The sequence below is a fragment of the Abramis brama genome (assembly GCF_963993115.1).
Source record: "Abramis brama genome assembly, chromosome: 7".
Lineage (NCBI taxonomy): Eukaryota > Metazoa > Chordata > Actinopteri > Cypriniformes > Leuciscidae > Abramis > Abramis brama.
This window is the reverse complement of record NC_139969.1, coordinates 1,302,643-1,318,494: the sequence shown is the minus strand read 5'-3', so window position 1 is coordinate 1,318,494 and position 15,852 is coordinate 1,302,643. Positions and strand designations below refer to the sequence as shown.

General features: G+C 39.1%; 1 protein-coding gene across 4 annotated transcripts; it reads right to left on the bottom strand.

The window, feature by feature from the left end:
• Nucleotides 1-1,312: 1,312 nt before the first annotated feature.
• LOC311087644 (GTPase IMAP family member 7-like) lies at nucleotides 1,313-15,262 on the bottom strand. 4 transcript variants are annotated; one of them, XM_084121011.1, is made up of 3 exons: nucleotides 15,003-15,262; nucleotides 10,162-10,431; nucleotides 5,491-9,341 (listed from the first exon to the last, which is right to left on the bottom strand). In XM_084121011.1, the coding sequence occupies exon 3, from the start codon at nucleotides 9,151-9,153 to the stop codon at nucleotides 8,020-8,022; it is 1,134 nt and encodes a 377-aa protein (XP_083977137.1). In that variant the 5' UTR covers nucleotides 9,154-9,341; nucleotides 10,162-10,431; nucleotides 15,003-15,262; the 3' UTR covers nucleotides 5,491-8,019. The 4 variants fall into 4 exon arrangements, with proteins under 4 accessions (XP_083977135.1, XP_083977137.1, XP_083977138.1 ...); XM_084121012.1 differs by having other exon boundaries at nucleotides 10,162-10,424; nucleotides 15,003-15,048; XM_084121009.1 differs by lacking the exons at nucleotides 5,491-9,341; nucleotides 10,162-10,431 and adding an exon at nucleotides 1,313-3,086.
• Nucleotides 15,263-15,852: the final 590 nt, after the last annotated feature.

Sequence of the window (15,852 nt, the reverse complement as noted above, 5' to 3'; positions counted from 1 at the left end):
ATAGAATGGTCGGAAAGTTACAGTCAATAATTCATAGTCCGGTGTGCACACTTGCTCCCGAACGCAATACTGTGTAGCCCAGCGATTGTCAACAAATAAACACAGCCCTCCTCCGATTGACTTGCGTGAACTGCGCTCATTTCTGTCTGCTCTTATGGTAGTGTACCCGGGCAGGGTTGGAGTATCATGATAGTCTTTAAGCCATGATTCCGTCAGACACACAAGGTTGCTCTGCCTAAATTCACAGTCATGTTCTGCTCTCAATGCCAGTTCATCAAGTTTGTTGCTTACCGATCGGACGTTGGTCAGAGTAATGACGGGCAATGGGAATCTATTGCCGCGTCTCCAAAGTCGGTGCCTCACACCTCCTCTTGAGCCTCGCTTTTTCTTTACTTTCTTCCTCCTCTCTGGCCATTTGGCAGGCCGACGGATTTCCATACAGTCGACAGGAAGAGTTGGTGGAGCTTCACCAATTGCTCGTAGAGAGAGCAGGTGCTCACGGGTGTAGGTGAGATAGTCTTGACGGCCTGATAAACAATCCCCAATTCCAAATGCCGATAAGCAAAGTAGTATCCATAGTAAAGCGATTTTCATGACGATAATATCCATAGCAAGATGCTATTTCAAGATTATATTTAAGATACTGTTCAAGATGCTATTCTAGCATGTAAAAACTAATCACAGACAGACAAACAAACAAACGGTGAGCACAGGGTCGACAGCAGGCCGCCCCCCCGGAAGTTAGACTGAAATAATCATTTCATTTACAATAACTGCCTTAGGTGTGAGTGATCTAATGTTTAGAAGACCTAGCTTTAAAAATTGTTTATGTTTACTAATAGCAACATTTTCTGTTTTAATAACAATTAGATTTTTCCTAGATCCTGCAGTAGAATTATTATTTGATCTCACTAAACAAGGAATAGACACAGTTTCTATGCAATGTTCTACACTAGTATTTATATCATTTAAATTGGTGCAGGAGAGACTATGATTTGGACTTTTGGTTACTAGTCATTTAATGGTATTTAACATTTTGGAGATGTTATCCGACATCTCCAAAATGTTAAATGGCAAAAGTCGCAATTGCGTGATATAAAGTCAGAATTGCATGATATAGTCGCAATTGCGTGTTATAAAGTCAGAATTGCGTGATATAGTCGCAATTGCGTGATATAAAGTCAGAATTGCGTGATATAGTCGCAATTGCGTGATATAAAGTCAGAATTGGGTGATAAAGTTGCAATTGCGTGATATAAAGTCAGAATTGTGTGATATTGTAATGGGGCGAACAAGACGTGAGACGTGCGGATCCATATGCAAGGCTTTATTCCAAAACATGGTCATCATACAGGCGGGGTCAATAAACAGCAAACAGGTATGGCATTGGCAGAGGCATGGCAGAACTCGTAATCCTTAGGGCAAGCGTGGTTAGACGATTGTGTGTTATAAAGTCAAAATTGTGTGATATAGTTGCAATTGCGTGATATAAAGTCAGAATTGCATGATTTAATGTCGCAATTGCGTGATATAAAGTCAAAATTGTTTGATAAAGTCAGAATTGTGTGATATAATGTCGCAATTGCGTGTTATAAAGTCGAAATTGCGTGCAATGTTCTTTTAAAATGTTTAATTCTGTGGCGGAAACAAGCTTCCATACAAGCTAATACTGGGAAAAAATCTTGATTTGTGAACTCATCTTGGTTGTCGATCATAAACGTGTCACTGAATGGAGCACTGCGACATCGCCGCCAGCTTTATAGATGCAGCTCTCACTGCAGCTACAGCGACCGACCCGAAGATACTCCCTCCTTCCGTCGCTCCAGCGCCGAGCAGAGTGGCCAAAATCTTACTGGCTATTCCGACTTCGACAGCGGGAGCCGCCGGGAACAGGAACGCCAGGAGCGCAGGAGCGTACGCAGCTCCGGCCCCCAGCATAAACATACACAGCATTATCACCAACTTCACATTGCGTTGTGATAAAAGCTCAAACTTCTTCACTTCTTCATTCCCTCTCCTCTCAATCTCTTCCTCGGCCCAGATTTCCAAGTCCTTCTTTTCTTTATCCACTCTTTCCAGCCTCTCCTTCTCCTCCTCCCTCTCTCGTTCCTCAAATCTCCTCATGTTCTCCTGCTCTCTCTCCAGAGATGCTCTGAAACGCTCCAGTCTCGCAGGGATCGGTTGCGCATTCTGCTCTTCTTTCTTTATATCCGTCTCTATCTGTTTAATCCGGCATTGCATGCGTGTCTTTTTTCCCTGCGCGTCGTGCCTCTCTTCGTTCACGAACGCAATAAACGAACGCAATTGATCATCAGACATTTTCCCGACCTCCTTCTCGATTTTCTTCATTCTTTCGGCCCTATCAGCTTGCAGTTTTACGTCTATTATCCTCTGCGCTTCCTGCATTACTTCCATGATTTGACTGGTGAAGTGACGGTTGTGATTTCGAGCGAGCAGCTCATCGACTCTCCGCAGGAGTCGGCTCACTTGATCCGGGTTTGAGTTTGTGTTGTCAAAAGCCACGAATCGCCTCCCAAATCTCTTCACGAGCTCCTTCACTTTCTGATCTTGTCTTAAAACAAACCTTTCAATGGATTCTCCTCTGAGTTTATCCGCGTGGGAGAATATGAGGATGGTGTGATGAGTGACGTCCTCATGAAACATCTTCAGAATCATTTCTACGGTGCGCTGTTGCTCCTCTGTGAACCGCTCTATCGGCACCACCAGCAGAAACGCATGAGGACCCGGAGAACACAAAACCAGGCAACGGATTACTTCTTGTTTTAATTCGTCATCTGTCAAATCCGTGTCAAAAAACCCAGGTGTGTCGATAAGAACCAGCTCTCGTTCCTTCACCGTTGCTCTCTCTCTCGTGCACTCTTTAGTGACCGAGCCCATGCTCAATCCATCATCAAAGCACTTCCTTCCCAGGATGGTGTTTCCCGTCGCGCTTTTCCCTGCACCAGTCTTTCCCAGCAGAACCAGACGCAGTTCATTCGGCGCTGGGTTTAGTGTGTGCTGGTGATGATCGTCGTCAAATGAAGCTAGGGAGTTTCCAGCGGGTCTCCATCTCACGGTTGGGTTTCCTGAGGAGAAAACAAACTGTTGAGAAAACTAACAATAACCCAGCCGAAAGGGAACGTTATTCATGAACATCTCTCAAAGTTATGAAATACACGTTCTTCCAGTAACATTATAACTCTCCTTCAGCAGAGGTGTAAAGAGGCCCTGAAAACCATACTTGAGCAAATGTACAGATACCTCACAGCAAACATTACTCCATTACAAGTTCCAAGGCACCAATTTCAATACGACTTGAGTAAAAGTCTTAAGCCGCTTTTCCACTGCACACGACAAACGACAGTCGTTGGACCGGAAGTCATTCATTTCCAATGGACAGTAGTACGGGAGCTGCGGGGAGTTCCGATCATATGCGTATGCGTAAATTTCGGATCCGATTTGAGCTTCGGATGCATTGAAATATCTGAACTTCTGCGGCTAGACCGTATGCGACCGGTCGACCGGATGTGATGTATTCTAATCAAAACTAGGGGCCCTATCTTGCACCCAGCACAATTGACTTTGCACACCGACGCATGTATCATTCCTATTTTGCACCCGCGCACAGTGGACTTTTCCCTCCACAGATGCACATCGGTAAATTAGGGAATGAACGTGCGCTCCCGGGGGCGGTTCAGCGAAAAGAGGAGGCGTGTTCCGGCGCAAACGTTCCCTGGTGCTATTTTGCAGTTTCAGAAAACAATTCCGCCACTGACCAGGAATACCCTAGTCTAAAGTCAGTGGTGCGTTGCGCATGTTATTCAGATGCTGTTTTAAGGGCGCATGCTTGGCCATAATGTAGCGTGTGCACAACGCGCATACACTTTGATTCTCTCATCTACACAGACGCAGCAGTTTTCATTTTTAGAAAACCATACATTATTACAAGGAAAAATATTACCACACGAGGGAAATCATTGCTGTGTCCATGAAGATGTGAAAAAATAGGCATAAATCTAGCTTACACATTTACCCAAATTATCATACGCCTGTTTAACTGAAGCTAATTTGGATGTGTTTCTCCATCCCCAATGTCACTTCTCTGTGTTTTACGGCCCTGACGAAAACGTCGGCCTCCTCGGCTGTGAACCGCTCCTGGCGTGCGTCTGGCAAATCCGCTGTTATAATAGCAATCCGCCATGGAACAAGCGCGCCTGCTCTAAAAGGGAATGTGAGATGTCGCTCTGATTGGTTTATTTCACGTTACGTCCAAACCACACCTAATGAAGCTACTTCAGACCAACACATTTTAGATTTGCGTCGGGCGCAAGAGTCATTTATCCCGCCGGTATAATAGCAACAGCGCCCAAGAACCGCCCACAAAGTTACTCGCGTTTCGCGCTTGATACTTGTGTTTCAGATCGTTAAAATATGGCCCTATGAGTGCGAAGCTAGAATTACCAATATTTTAATACTTTAACGTCATTCTGTAAACGCTATTTCTGCAAAATGTCGGTTATTAATAATTATGGCAGATTTTTTTATAATTATTAAATCAATATTTATATTGATTAGCGCTATAAAATCTACTTTATTTTTATTTTAGATGTATCGAGGGTCATTTGTTTTGTGTGGATATATTCATGCATGCATTTACATTCATTAAAATCATACATTTTATCATTTTGAATAGCCGAGGGTAACGGTTGCTTTACAACCAATTTCAAAGTTCCGTGCGACTTACACCGTGTCCTAACCAGACGCGATGCGATAAGATTCCAGCGACAAAAAAATTGTCTGTCCACACTAGACGCGACGCGACTGCGAGATGCGTCAAAATCAATCAAAACCCACAGCCAATAAGAATAGCGTGTGGGCGGAGTCTCGCGGCACCAGAGATAATCTTGACGGTACTCGCAAGAAAATGGATAAGTCGCTGCATGATCAAATTCACAAATATTACACCATTTAAACATTATTAAAAATACATAGGCTACTGAGTTACTAAAACAATCTTTGTCAAAGAATACACTTGTTTGTTCACAGTTTGAACGTTCTTGTTTCCATTTGTTTAATTTCAAGATCTGAGGTGAATTATATCCATTGTTGCTTTTACAGCCACAAAGCTGGAGCACTAAATGATGTTCAAAGTCACATTACACGCTTTTAATAATAAAGCACATAAACAGTACCTGAGATTATCATCGCCACACTTTGTGTTTGTTGTTCCAGCGCGACGTCGCAGAAAAATAGAAACCGTTTCTAAAATAGAATCGCCGTCGCGGCTGGTTAGGACAAACACTCATTAACATGGAAAATAACCTTTTATCGCGCGTCGCGTGTAGTTAGGACACGGTGTTAGAGTATCTGATTTTAACAGTAGGCTACTTATACTTAAGTATTTAGGCAACTGAACGTAGGCTTAAAGAGGAACTATTCCTCAACACCTGAGAGACATGCCAGTGAAAAACAAGAAACAGATTTTTCAGGAGTGCGATCACGTTTATTTTCCTAAAATAAAAATGAAAATGAACACCTCAAAATATTGCAATAAATCAAGGTTGACACAACAGCCTCTTAACACCTACAAACTCTCAAGTCTCAGTTAAACTCCAGGGCACCAAAAGGTCCACAAGTAAATCAATATCCTTCAAAACGGTCGCATTAATATTTATAACGGATAAAGAAAATAATATGAAATAGTCAAAGCTTACTTGCACTGGACGTGTTTTTTTCGGCCTCATCTCAAATATGAAACACCTGCGATTGAGCAACTACAGCTAATATGCACTCACATTATGACGACGCAATTTTCTTCTAGAAACAAACTTTGTTGTATTATTTTCATGTTACTGTGAAGCTGCTTTGATGCAATCTGTATTGTAAAAAGCGCTATATAAATAAAGGAGACTTGACTTGAACATGTTTAATTAAAGGTGCAATAGGTGATTCTCTACAGAAACATTTTCTGTTATACTGGTGGAAAGTCTCCTCATGTCCTGATTTACTATGTTAACCCTTGTGGACATTTTTTTAAATATTTTTTGTGATCATTTTGCCTGTGTTATTGCCTGCATATGCATTATGCATTAACTGCATACATTTTGGCACAGGTGTGTATTTTTATTGGATTTTTACTATTTCACCCTCATTTCCTTTAATAAATCTATTTTACTCTAGTAACACAAAATAGTTACACTAAGGACCTTAAGGACAAAAAATGTCCCCTTTGAAACCCATTAAAACAGCCATTTTTAATCCCAGAGCCATTTAACTATAAAATGATGCAGCATTTGTAAATAGGCTTTCATTCTGTTTGCAAGGCTTAAAATATATATATGGCGTAAAAATACTTGCTTTTCTGCTTCTGCATAATTATAGAGGCAATTGGATAAATTATGCAGCTATAATTGTGTGGGTGTGTTGGTATGGATGTCAGAGTGTGATTTGTTGTGTGTATTAAAATAAGTGTGTGTGTGCATGTAATGTTTGAGAGAGAAAAACTCTACTGCAAATCCCAAATCCAACCACTGTGTCCTAGTGGAGTACTGGAGTACTGCAGCCAAACACAATATTACTGAAAGCTCATTTTTTGAGAGATCAACCTCAAATTGGGAACACAACTTGTTTAGAAATGGCTTTGCTTTTGTAGCATTTGTAGAGTTCAACACGTTTCATAAAATACATATTTTATATAAAATAATGTTCATAAATAATTTTAATGAATTTAAACGTCTGTGCTCCCAAGCTTCAAATGTTGATGACAGTTTTTGTACATGCACATTTTTGTCCACTTTGGACCCTTTTGTGTAACTTTTTTTTAATTGACGCACAAGGGTTAATGATTACACTCACTCATTAACACGCCACCTACTGGCAGTTTTAGTTTCATATTTCTAAAGTAACCTATTATTTATTTTTTTTCCATTCATTTAATCTTTCTACATTAAACGGTTATATTTAAAACATTAATCTCTTAACATAATTTATGCAATTATAATTGGTGTGTAAATTCATTCGTGCCTCGACTGAGGCTGCATTAAACAATAGGCTACTGTTTGGTAATAGCTGATAATAGCCATACAGTGTCTTTTTATTCGGATTAAATGTATTGATTAAATGTGAGATGCCATGTCACTTTAAAGGGTTAGTTATATTTTTGATGAAATCCTAGTGGTTTCTGAACCCACATGCTGACTGAATGATGGAAAGTTCGGATCATTTTACTGACTCTCTTGTTCGATCTCGTTCATCAAAATGAACAAATCTTTTTTCGAGTCACTTCGTTCATTTTAAGGGGCTTTAAATGTTATACTTTTAACAGGCAAATTCCCCGAACACATCCACCTACGCAATCTCGATCATATTCTGAATTAAGAAATCATTATAATGCAGTCAAAAATAATTTACAGGGAATATAAATAGTTACTTTAACTTCCGAGTCTTTCGTTCATTTGTCACGTGACAGAGTCAATGAACGGAGATCCGTTCATGAACGACTCATCACTTTCTATTAACACACACACACACACATCTATCCCACCCAGTTTTAAAAACAAATTTAAGCCACGTCGCCACTGGTAAACACAACTACAAGCCAATTATTCAGAATACTAAATTATAAGTATATCTCGATCATAGCGGAATATGAAACTATTTATGAAATATCTGTGGGGTATTTTGAGCTAAAACTTCACACACACACTCTGGGGACATCAGAGACTTATTTTACATCTTGTGAAAGGGGCATTATACCACCCCTTTAACTAATATTACCAAATACAATTTTTGATTTAAAAAAATGTATTACTACATGTTGAAATGAACATTAACATTCATTGTTATTTCATGTTAACTAATGTCAACAAATTAAACCTTAGTGTAAAATGTTAGCCAAGAATTCTTTAAAATCCTTGAGGAGGAAAGGAATGAGAAAAGTACTTTGCACCCAAAGCCCCTGATAAAGTCTTTACAGTCTATAATGAGGCTTGATTTCTGAACTCATGCCGGATAAACGGATCACTGAATGCAGCAGCGAGTCAGAGTCGCCAGCTTTACAGATGCCGCTTTCACTGCAGCTCCGAAGCCGAGCAAGCTGGACAAATACCCGACAGACAATCCGGCTTCCACAGCGGGAGCCGCAGGGAACAGGAACGCCAGGAGCGCGGGTACATACACAGCTCCGGCCCCCAGCATAAACAAGGACAGCATAATCAGCAATTTAATATTATCTTCAGAAAGTTCATCGTTCTGCCCTTCTTCACTCAGTCTTCTCTGCTCCTCTTCTTTCTTCCAGATTTCCAGGTCATTCTTTTCTTTAACTTTTCTCTCAGTTCTCTCCTCCTCCTTCTCCTCCTCTTTATCCAGCAGTCTCCTCAGTTTCTCCTTCTCTCTCTTCAGAGATGCTTTGTACCGCTTCAGTCTGGCTGGGATCGGTCGCACATTCTGCTCTTCTTTCTTTACATCATTCTCTATCTGATCAATCCTGCTTTGTATGCATTTCCTTTTTCTCTCTGTGTCTTTCCGCTCTTCATTCATGGACACAATAAATGAACGCCATCGATCATCAGCCAATTTCTTCACCTCCTTCTTGATTTTCTTCATTATTTCGGCCATCCTAGCATGTGTTTTCTCGTCTATTATCTTCTGTGCTTCCTGCATTACCTCTGAGATGTGATTGGTGAAGTGACGGTTGTGATTTCGAGCGAGTAGCTTGTCAATCCTCTGCAGGAGTCGGCTCACTTGATCCGGGTTTGAGTTTGTGTTGTCAAAAGCCACGAATCGCCTCCCAAATCTCTTCACGAGCTCCTTCACTTTCTGATCTTGTCTTGAAACAAACCTTTCAATGGATTCTCCTCTGAGTTTATCCGCATGGGAGAATATGAGGATGGTGTGATGAGTGACGTCCTCCTGAAACATCTCCAGAATCATTTCTACGGTGCGCTGCTGCTCCTCTGTGAACCGCTCTATCGGCACCACCAGCAGAAACGCATGAGGACCCGGAGAACACAACGCCAGGCAACGGATTACTTCTTGTTTTAATTCGTCATCTGTCAAATCTGTGTCAAAAAACCCAGGCGTGTCGATAAGAACCAGCTCTCGTTCCTCCACCGTTGCTCTCTCTCTCTTGCACTCTTTAGTGACCGAGCTCATGCTCAATCCGTCATCAAAGCACTTCCTTCCCAGGATTGTGTTTCCCGTCGCGCTTTTCCCTGCACCAGTCTTTCCCAGCAGAACCAGACGCAGTTCATTCGGCGCTGGGTTTAGTGTGTGCTGGTGATGATCGTCGTCAAATGAAGCTAGGGAGTTTCCAGCGGGTCTCCATCTCACGGTTGGGTTTCCTGAGGAGAAAACAAACTGTTGAGAAAACGAACAATAACCCAGCCGAAAGGGAACGTTATTCATGAACATCTCTCAAAGTTATGAAATACACGTTCTTCCAGTAACATTATAACTCTCCTTCAGCTATGGAAGCTTGTTTCTGCCACAGAGTGAAAAATAAAAAAGGTAATTGCGACTTTTTAATCTCACAATTCTGACTTTTAATCTCAGAATTACATGATATAAAGTCACAATTGCAGGTTATAAAGTCAGAATTATGAGATATAAAGTCGCAATTGCAGGTTATAAAGTCAGAATTATGAGATATAAACTCGAAATTGCGAGAAATATACTTGAAATTCAGACTTTTTTTCTCAGAATTGCATGTTTATATCTCGCAATTCTGACTTTATAATACGCAATTGCGTGTTATAAAGTCAGAATTGTGAGATATAAACTATTCTGAGGTAAAAATAAAAAAAGTCAGTCTTTTTTTTCCTTAGAATTGGACTTTATATGTCACAATTGTGAGTTTATATCTCACAATTCTGAGAAAAGATGTCAGAATTGCGAGATATAAACTCGCAATTATGTGTTCTAAAGTCAGAATTGTGTGATATAAAGTCGCAATTGCGAGAAAAAAAGTCTGAATTCTGACTTTATATCTCGCAATTCTGACTTTATATCTCGCAATTCTGACTTTATAACTGTCACGGTTCACAAATTCTCTGCCTTTTCCATGTCTCGTGTGATTGCTGTGTTGTGTGTTAATTAGTGTGGGTGTGTCCTCCGATGATCACTGAACAGCAGCGCCAGCTGATTCCCATCTAGGCTACTCACCTATTTATTCTCTGTGACCGGTGTCTTCTGTTGTCAGAGCTTTGTGGTGTATTCCGGTGTTTGTTCCTGTCCCGTTTGTCTGTTCCCTGTGATCTACGTTCCAGTTGGATTATTCGTTGTGTCTTCATCTCTGTTCTTCGTCGTCACTCGCCTGGATTCGGATCATCACTGTGTTCATCACTCATCACCAGCCCGGTTGCTCGTCGAGGTCCCTGCGTCACTCTCCCGCCCCTGTGTGTCGTACTTTGGACTCTCTGACCGCTCTGTTTACTGTTTAATAAACACACTTTTACCTGCTATTGTCTCCTCTCTTGCATTCATGACAATAACACGCAATTGCGACTTTATTTCACGCATTTCTGACTTTTTATCTCGCAATTCTGAGAAATAAAGTCAGAATTGCGAGATGTAAATTCGCAACTGTGAGATAAAAAGTTGCAATTATCTTTTAAAATGTTTTATTCTGTGGCGGAAACAAGCTTCCATATTCAGCAGAGGTGTAGAGGCCCTGAAAACCATACTTGAGCAAATGTACAGATACCTCACAGCAAACATTACTCCATTACAAGTTCCAAGTCACCAATTTCAATACGACTTGAGTAAAAGTCTTAAGCCGCCTTTCCACTGCACACGACAAACGACATCCGTCGGACCGGAAGTCATTAATTTCCAATGGACAGTAGTACGGGAGCTGCGTGGAGTTCCGATCATATGCGTATGCAGAAATTTCGGATCCGATTTTAGCTTCAGATGCGTTGAAATATCTGAACTTCTGCGGCTAGACCGTATGCGACCGGTCGACCGGATGTGATGTATTCTAATCAAAACTATGAGTGCGAAGCTAGAATTACCAATATTTTAACACTTTAACGTCATTCTGTAAACTATTTCTGTAAAATGTTGGTTATTAATAATTATGGCAGAATATTATTTATTCAGAATAATTATTAAATCATAAATTAATTTTACCATTGTGAATAGCCGAGGGTAACGGTTGCTTCACAACCAAGTTCAAAGTTCCGTGCGACTGACACTAGGGGGCGAAATACGACAATCGTATGCGAATGTGCAGTGGAAAGGTGGCTTTACACCGTGTCCTAACCAGACGCGATGCGATAAGATTCCAGCGACAAATAATGGGTGTTTCTCAATATGCGTTCTTCAGCGATCTTGCGTCCTTGTGTTCTCGTTTTACGTCATCATTAACCGTCGAAGTTCAGACCCAATTCTCAAGAACGCAAGTACAGAGGACGCATGAAAGAACCCGGATGTGTTCTTGATACCGAGGATGCATCGAATGCAGACTTGGGCTAGTACTCGCCTGGTGTCCCAGAAGTCATTGCGGCCGGTTCCGAGTTCGTTCTTCCAAGGAAGCTTGGCAAGACCGGTCTCCACGAGAACACAAGTCCGTTCTCTGCGTTCTTGGAATTGAGAAACAGCCAATGTGTCTGTCCACACTAGACGCGACTGCGAGATGCGTCAAAATCAATCAAAACCCACAGCCAATCAGAACAGTGTGTGGGCGGAGTCTCGCGGCACCAGAGATAATCTTGACGGCACTTGCAAGAAAATGGATAAGTAGGCCTAGCTACATAATCAAATTCACAAATATTACACCATTTAAACATTATTAAAAATACATAGGCTACTGAGTTACTAAAACAATCTTTGTCAAAGAATACACTTGTTTGTTCACAGTCTGAACGTTCTTGTTTCCATTTGTTTAATTTCAAGATCTGGTGAATTATCCATTGTTGCTTTTACAGCTACAAAGCTGGAGCACTAAATGATGTTCAAAGTCACATTACACGCTTTTAACATTAAATAAAGCACATAAACAGTACCTGAGATTATCATTGCCACACTTTGTGTTTGTTGTTCCAGCGCGACGTCGCAGAAAAATAGTTAAACCGTTTCTAGAATAGAATCGTCGCGTGTCGTCGTCGCGGCTGGTTAGGACAAACACTCTGATTAACATGGAAAATAAGCTTTTATCGCGCGTCGCGTGTAGTTAAGACACGGTGTTAGAGTATCTGATTTTAACAGTACTTAAGTATTTTAGTCATAGGCAACTGAACGTAGGCTTAAAGAGGAACTATTCCTCAACACCTATGAGAGACATGCCAGTGAAAAACAAGACACAGATTTTTCAGGAGTGCGATCACGTTTATTTTCCTAAAATAAAAATGAAAATGAACACCTCAAAATATTGCAATAAATCAAGGTTGACACAACAGCCTCTTAAACACCTACAAACTCTCAAGTCTCAGTTAAACTCCAGTGCACAAAAAGGTCCACAAGTAAACCAATATCCTTCAAAACGGTCGCATTAATATTTATAACGGATAAAGAAAATAATATTAAATAGTCAAAGCTTACTTGCACTGGACGTGATTTTTTCGGCCTCATCTCATATGAAACACCTGCGATTGAGCAACTAATGCACTCGCATTCGTGTAAAGCAATCTTGTTGACAAGTTTTCGTGAATAATGGCGAAGTTATAGTTCCTTCACTGCTGTTAGATGGCGATATCACTTCTTTATAGCAGAAATAAACTGCTGCAGGAAAAGTTAGGTGCCATGCAAAATGTAGGGCATTACTCTACACAAACGTATTGGAGTAAAGACTACATACTTGTTAAAAAATTCACTCAAGTAGCCTAGAGAGTAAAAGTTGCTAATATCTTTGATACTCAGTAAAACTAAAAAGTAGCCACAAAGATACTTAAGTACAGTAACTTATAGGCTACATTTACTCAAATACTTTACACCACTCTCCGTCAGGGAACAGGAGTTACATAAGTAATCTAAACGTTTTGTTCCTCAAAGAATCAGCATATTTGAACGAATCAGATGAGTAAATGATTCAATTAGGCAATAAATACAGTCGTTTGCTAAGTTAAATGAATTAGCATTTTTGAATGAATCGGTTTAATTAAAGGTGCAATAGGTGATTCTCTACAGAAACATTTTCTGTTATACTGGTGGAAAGTCTCCTCATGTCCTGATTTACTATGTTAACCCTTGTGGACATTTTTTTATATATATATTTTGTGATAATGTTGCATTAACTGCATACATTTTGGCACAGGTGTGTATTTTTATTGGAATTTTACTATTTCACCCTCATTTTCTTTAATAAATCTATTTTACTATAGTAACACAAAATAGTTCCACTAAGGACCTTAAGGACAAAAATGTCCCCTTTGAAACCCATTTTTAATCCTAGGGCCATAAAATGATGCAGCATTTGTAAATAGGCTTTCATTCTGTTTGCAAGGCTTAAAGGCTTTTTGTTTTTTACTATTTTTTTTTCTTCCAGATGTGCCATTTTTTTATCAAGTTTGGCCTGTGGCGTAAATACTTGCTTTTCTGCTTCTGCATAATTATAGAGGCAATTGGATAAATGATGCAACTATAATTGTGTGGGTGTGTTGGTGTGGATGTCAGAGTGTGGTTTGTTGTGTGTATTAAAAAAAGTGTGTGTGCATGTAATGTCTGAGAGAGAAAAACTCGACTGCAAATCCCAAATCCAACAACTGTGTCCCAGTGGAGTACTGGAGTACTGCACCCAAACAAAAAATCACTGAATTTTTTCATTCAGAGCTCATTTTTTGAGAGATCAACCTCAAATTGGGAACACAACTTGTTTAGAAATGGCATTTATAGAGTTCAACATGTTTCATAAAATACAGATTTTATATAAAATAATGTTCATAAATAATTTTCATGAATTTAAACGTCTGTGCTCCCAAGCTTCAAATTTTGATGAGTTTTTGTACATGCACATTTTTGTCCACTTTGGACATGTGTAACTTTTTTTTAATTGACGCACAAGGGTTAATGATTACACTCACTCATTAACACGCCACCTACTGGCATATTTAGTTTCATATTTCAAAAGCAACCTATTATTTAATTTTTCCATTAATTTAATCTTTCTACATTAAAATGTTATAAAACATTAATCTCTTAACATAATTTATGCAATTATAATCTGAGGCTGCATTAAACAATAGGCTACTGTTTGGTAATAGCTGATAATAGCCATACAGTGTCTTTTTATTCGGATTGAATTTATTGCTTAAATGTGAGATGCCATGTCACTTAGTTATATTATAAGTTAGGTTAGTTATATTTTTGATGAAATCCTAGTGGTTTCTGAACCCACATGGGCAGCAACGTCATTGCTGATGTATGTGAATGACCGCTAAATAGTTTGTTTGTATTAACACAAAACACACACACACACACACACACACACACACACACACACACACATCTGTCCCACCCAGTTTAAAAAAAAAAATTAAGACACGTCGCCACTGGTAAACACAACTACAAGCCAATTATTCAGAATACTAAATTATAAGTATATCTCGATCATACTTAGACTTTTATAAGTGCGTACATTATATTTCTGGGAAGTGGCCTAACCCTACATAAAAAGTAGACTGAAAGTTTATTTTATTATTTTTAGTTTAAAAGAAGGCTAGTAGGAGCATGAATACATGAATACACTTCTTTTGTAAGGGTAACATTTAATGAACTGCATGTTTTAAACGTTCATAGAACAAGAAATAACGTAATGGAAACTTCAATGGAAACCTTTTCCCTTAATGGGAAACGTTCTAAAAATATGTTTTTGTTTGCTAGGTAGATGATTAATATTGATAAACATATCCTATTTCAATTATTTCCTGCGAATCATGATTTAGCCTATTAGACTTTTCATGATTTAGTTCACTGGGAAAGATAAACAATATCAAAACCAACAAATCCTGAATTGCTAAATACAATGATAAAGTAATAATGCAAATTAATAACGGATCTTTGATTACCTTGGTTGGACATGTTGTCTGCTTGTTCCTCAGTGTGTGTGTGTGTGTGTGAGACGGTGGTTCTTGGACAGATTAATCATGATGGGCAGAACTTTCTGAGAAACGAAACTTAACACGAACTCACATTCTGACGCGTTTGATCTCCGTTACTCCCGAAATAATATTTACGGACTGCGTGGAATTAAAAAACAAATGCATTTATATTTATGCATAAACAAATTTTATGTAGGATAATAAATAAGAGTTTGTTCCTTGACGTGTTTTTCTCCCGTTTGCATCCGCTAGAGGGACACAGTGATCCTGTTTCAGAAATCACGTGACATCACAGATTATTTGCATGCAAAAGATCGATATTTACATATTGTACCCTGTGTATTTACATTTAGACTTATTATCATATGCATTTACTTATCGTTTACAGAGTATTATTCATGCGCACTGTAATTCAGACCAGGTGAACATTATTTATTAACTGTATTTTTATGCAATTCATCAAAACTAAATTCACAAGCAGATGAAATAACACTTTTGTAATGAATGACAAAAGCAATGAAACGTGTTGATTTAGTCAATTATGGACCAGTGTTTCTGATGTCATGGAGAGTGAAACTGGAAATGTTTGGATGGAAAACTGTAAAGATTAAAGATATAATTTTGTTATATAAAAGTGTTTGGAACAAAATTTGGTGATTAACTTAATTATGTATGAAAAATACCATGTACACAAACAGAAATGGACTAATAATAAACCTAACATTATATTATTTAAATTTGAACTTAATCATTATATTGAGGCCTTAAAAAGGCAAGAAATAAAAAAGCAAAATGGATGTATAGAATTTTTGAATCC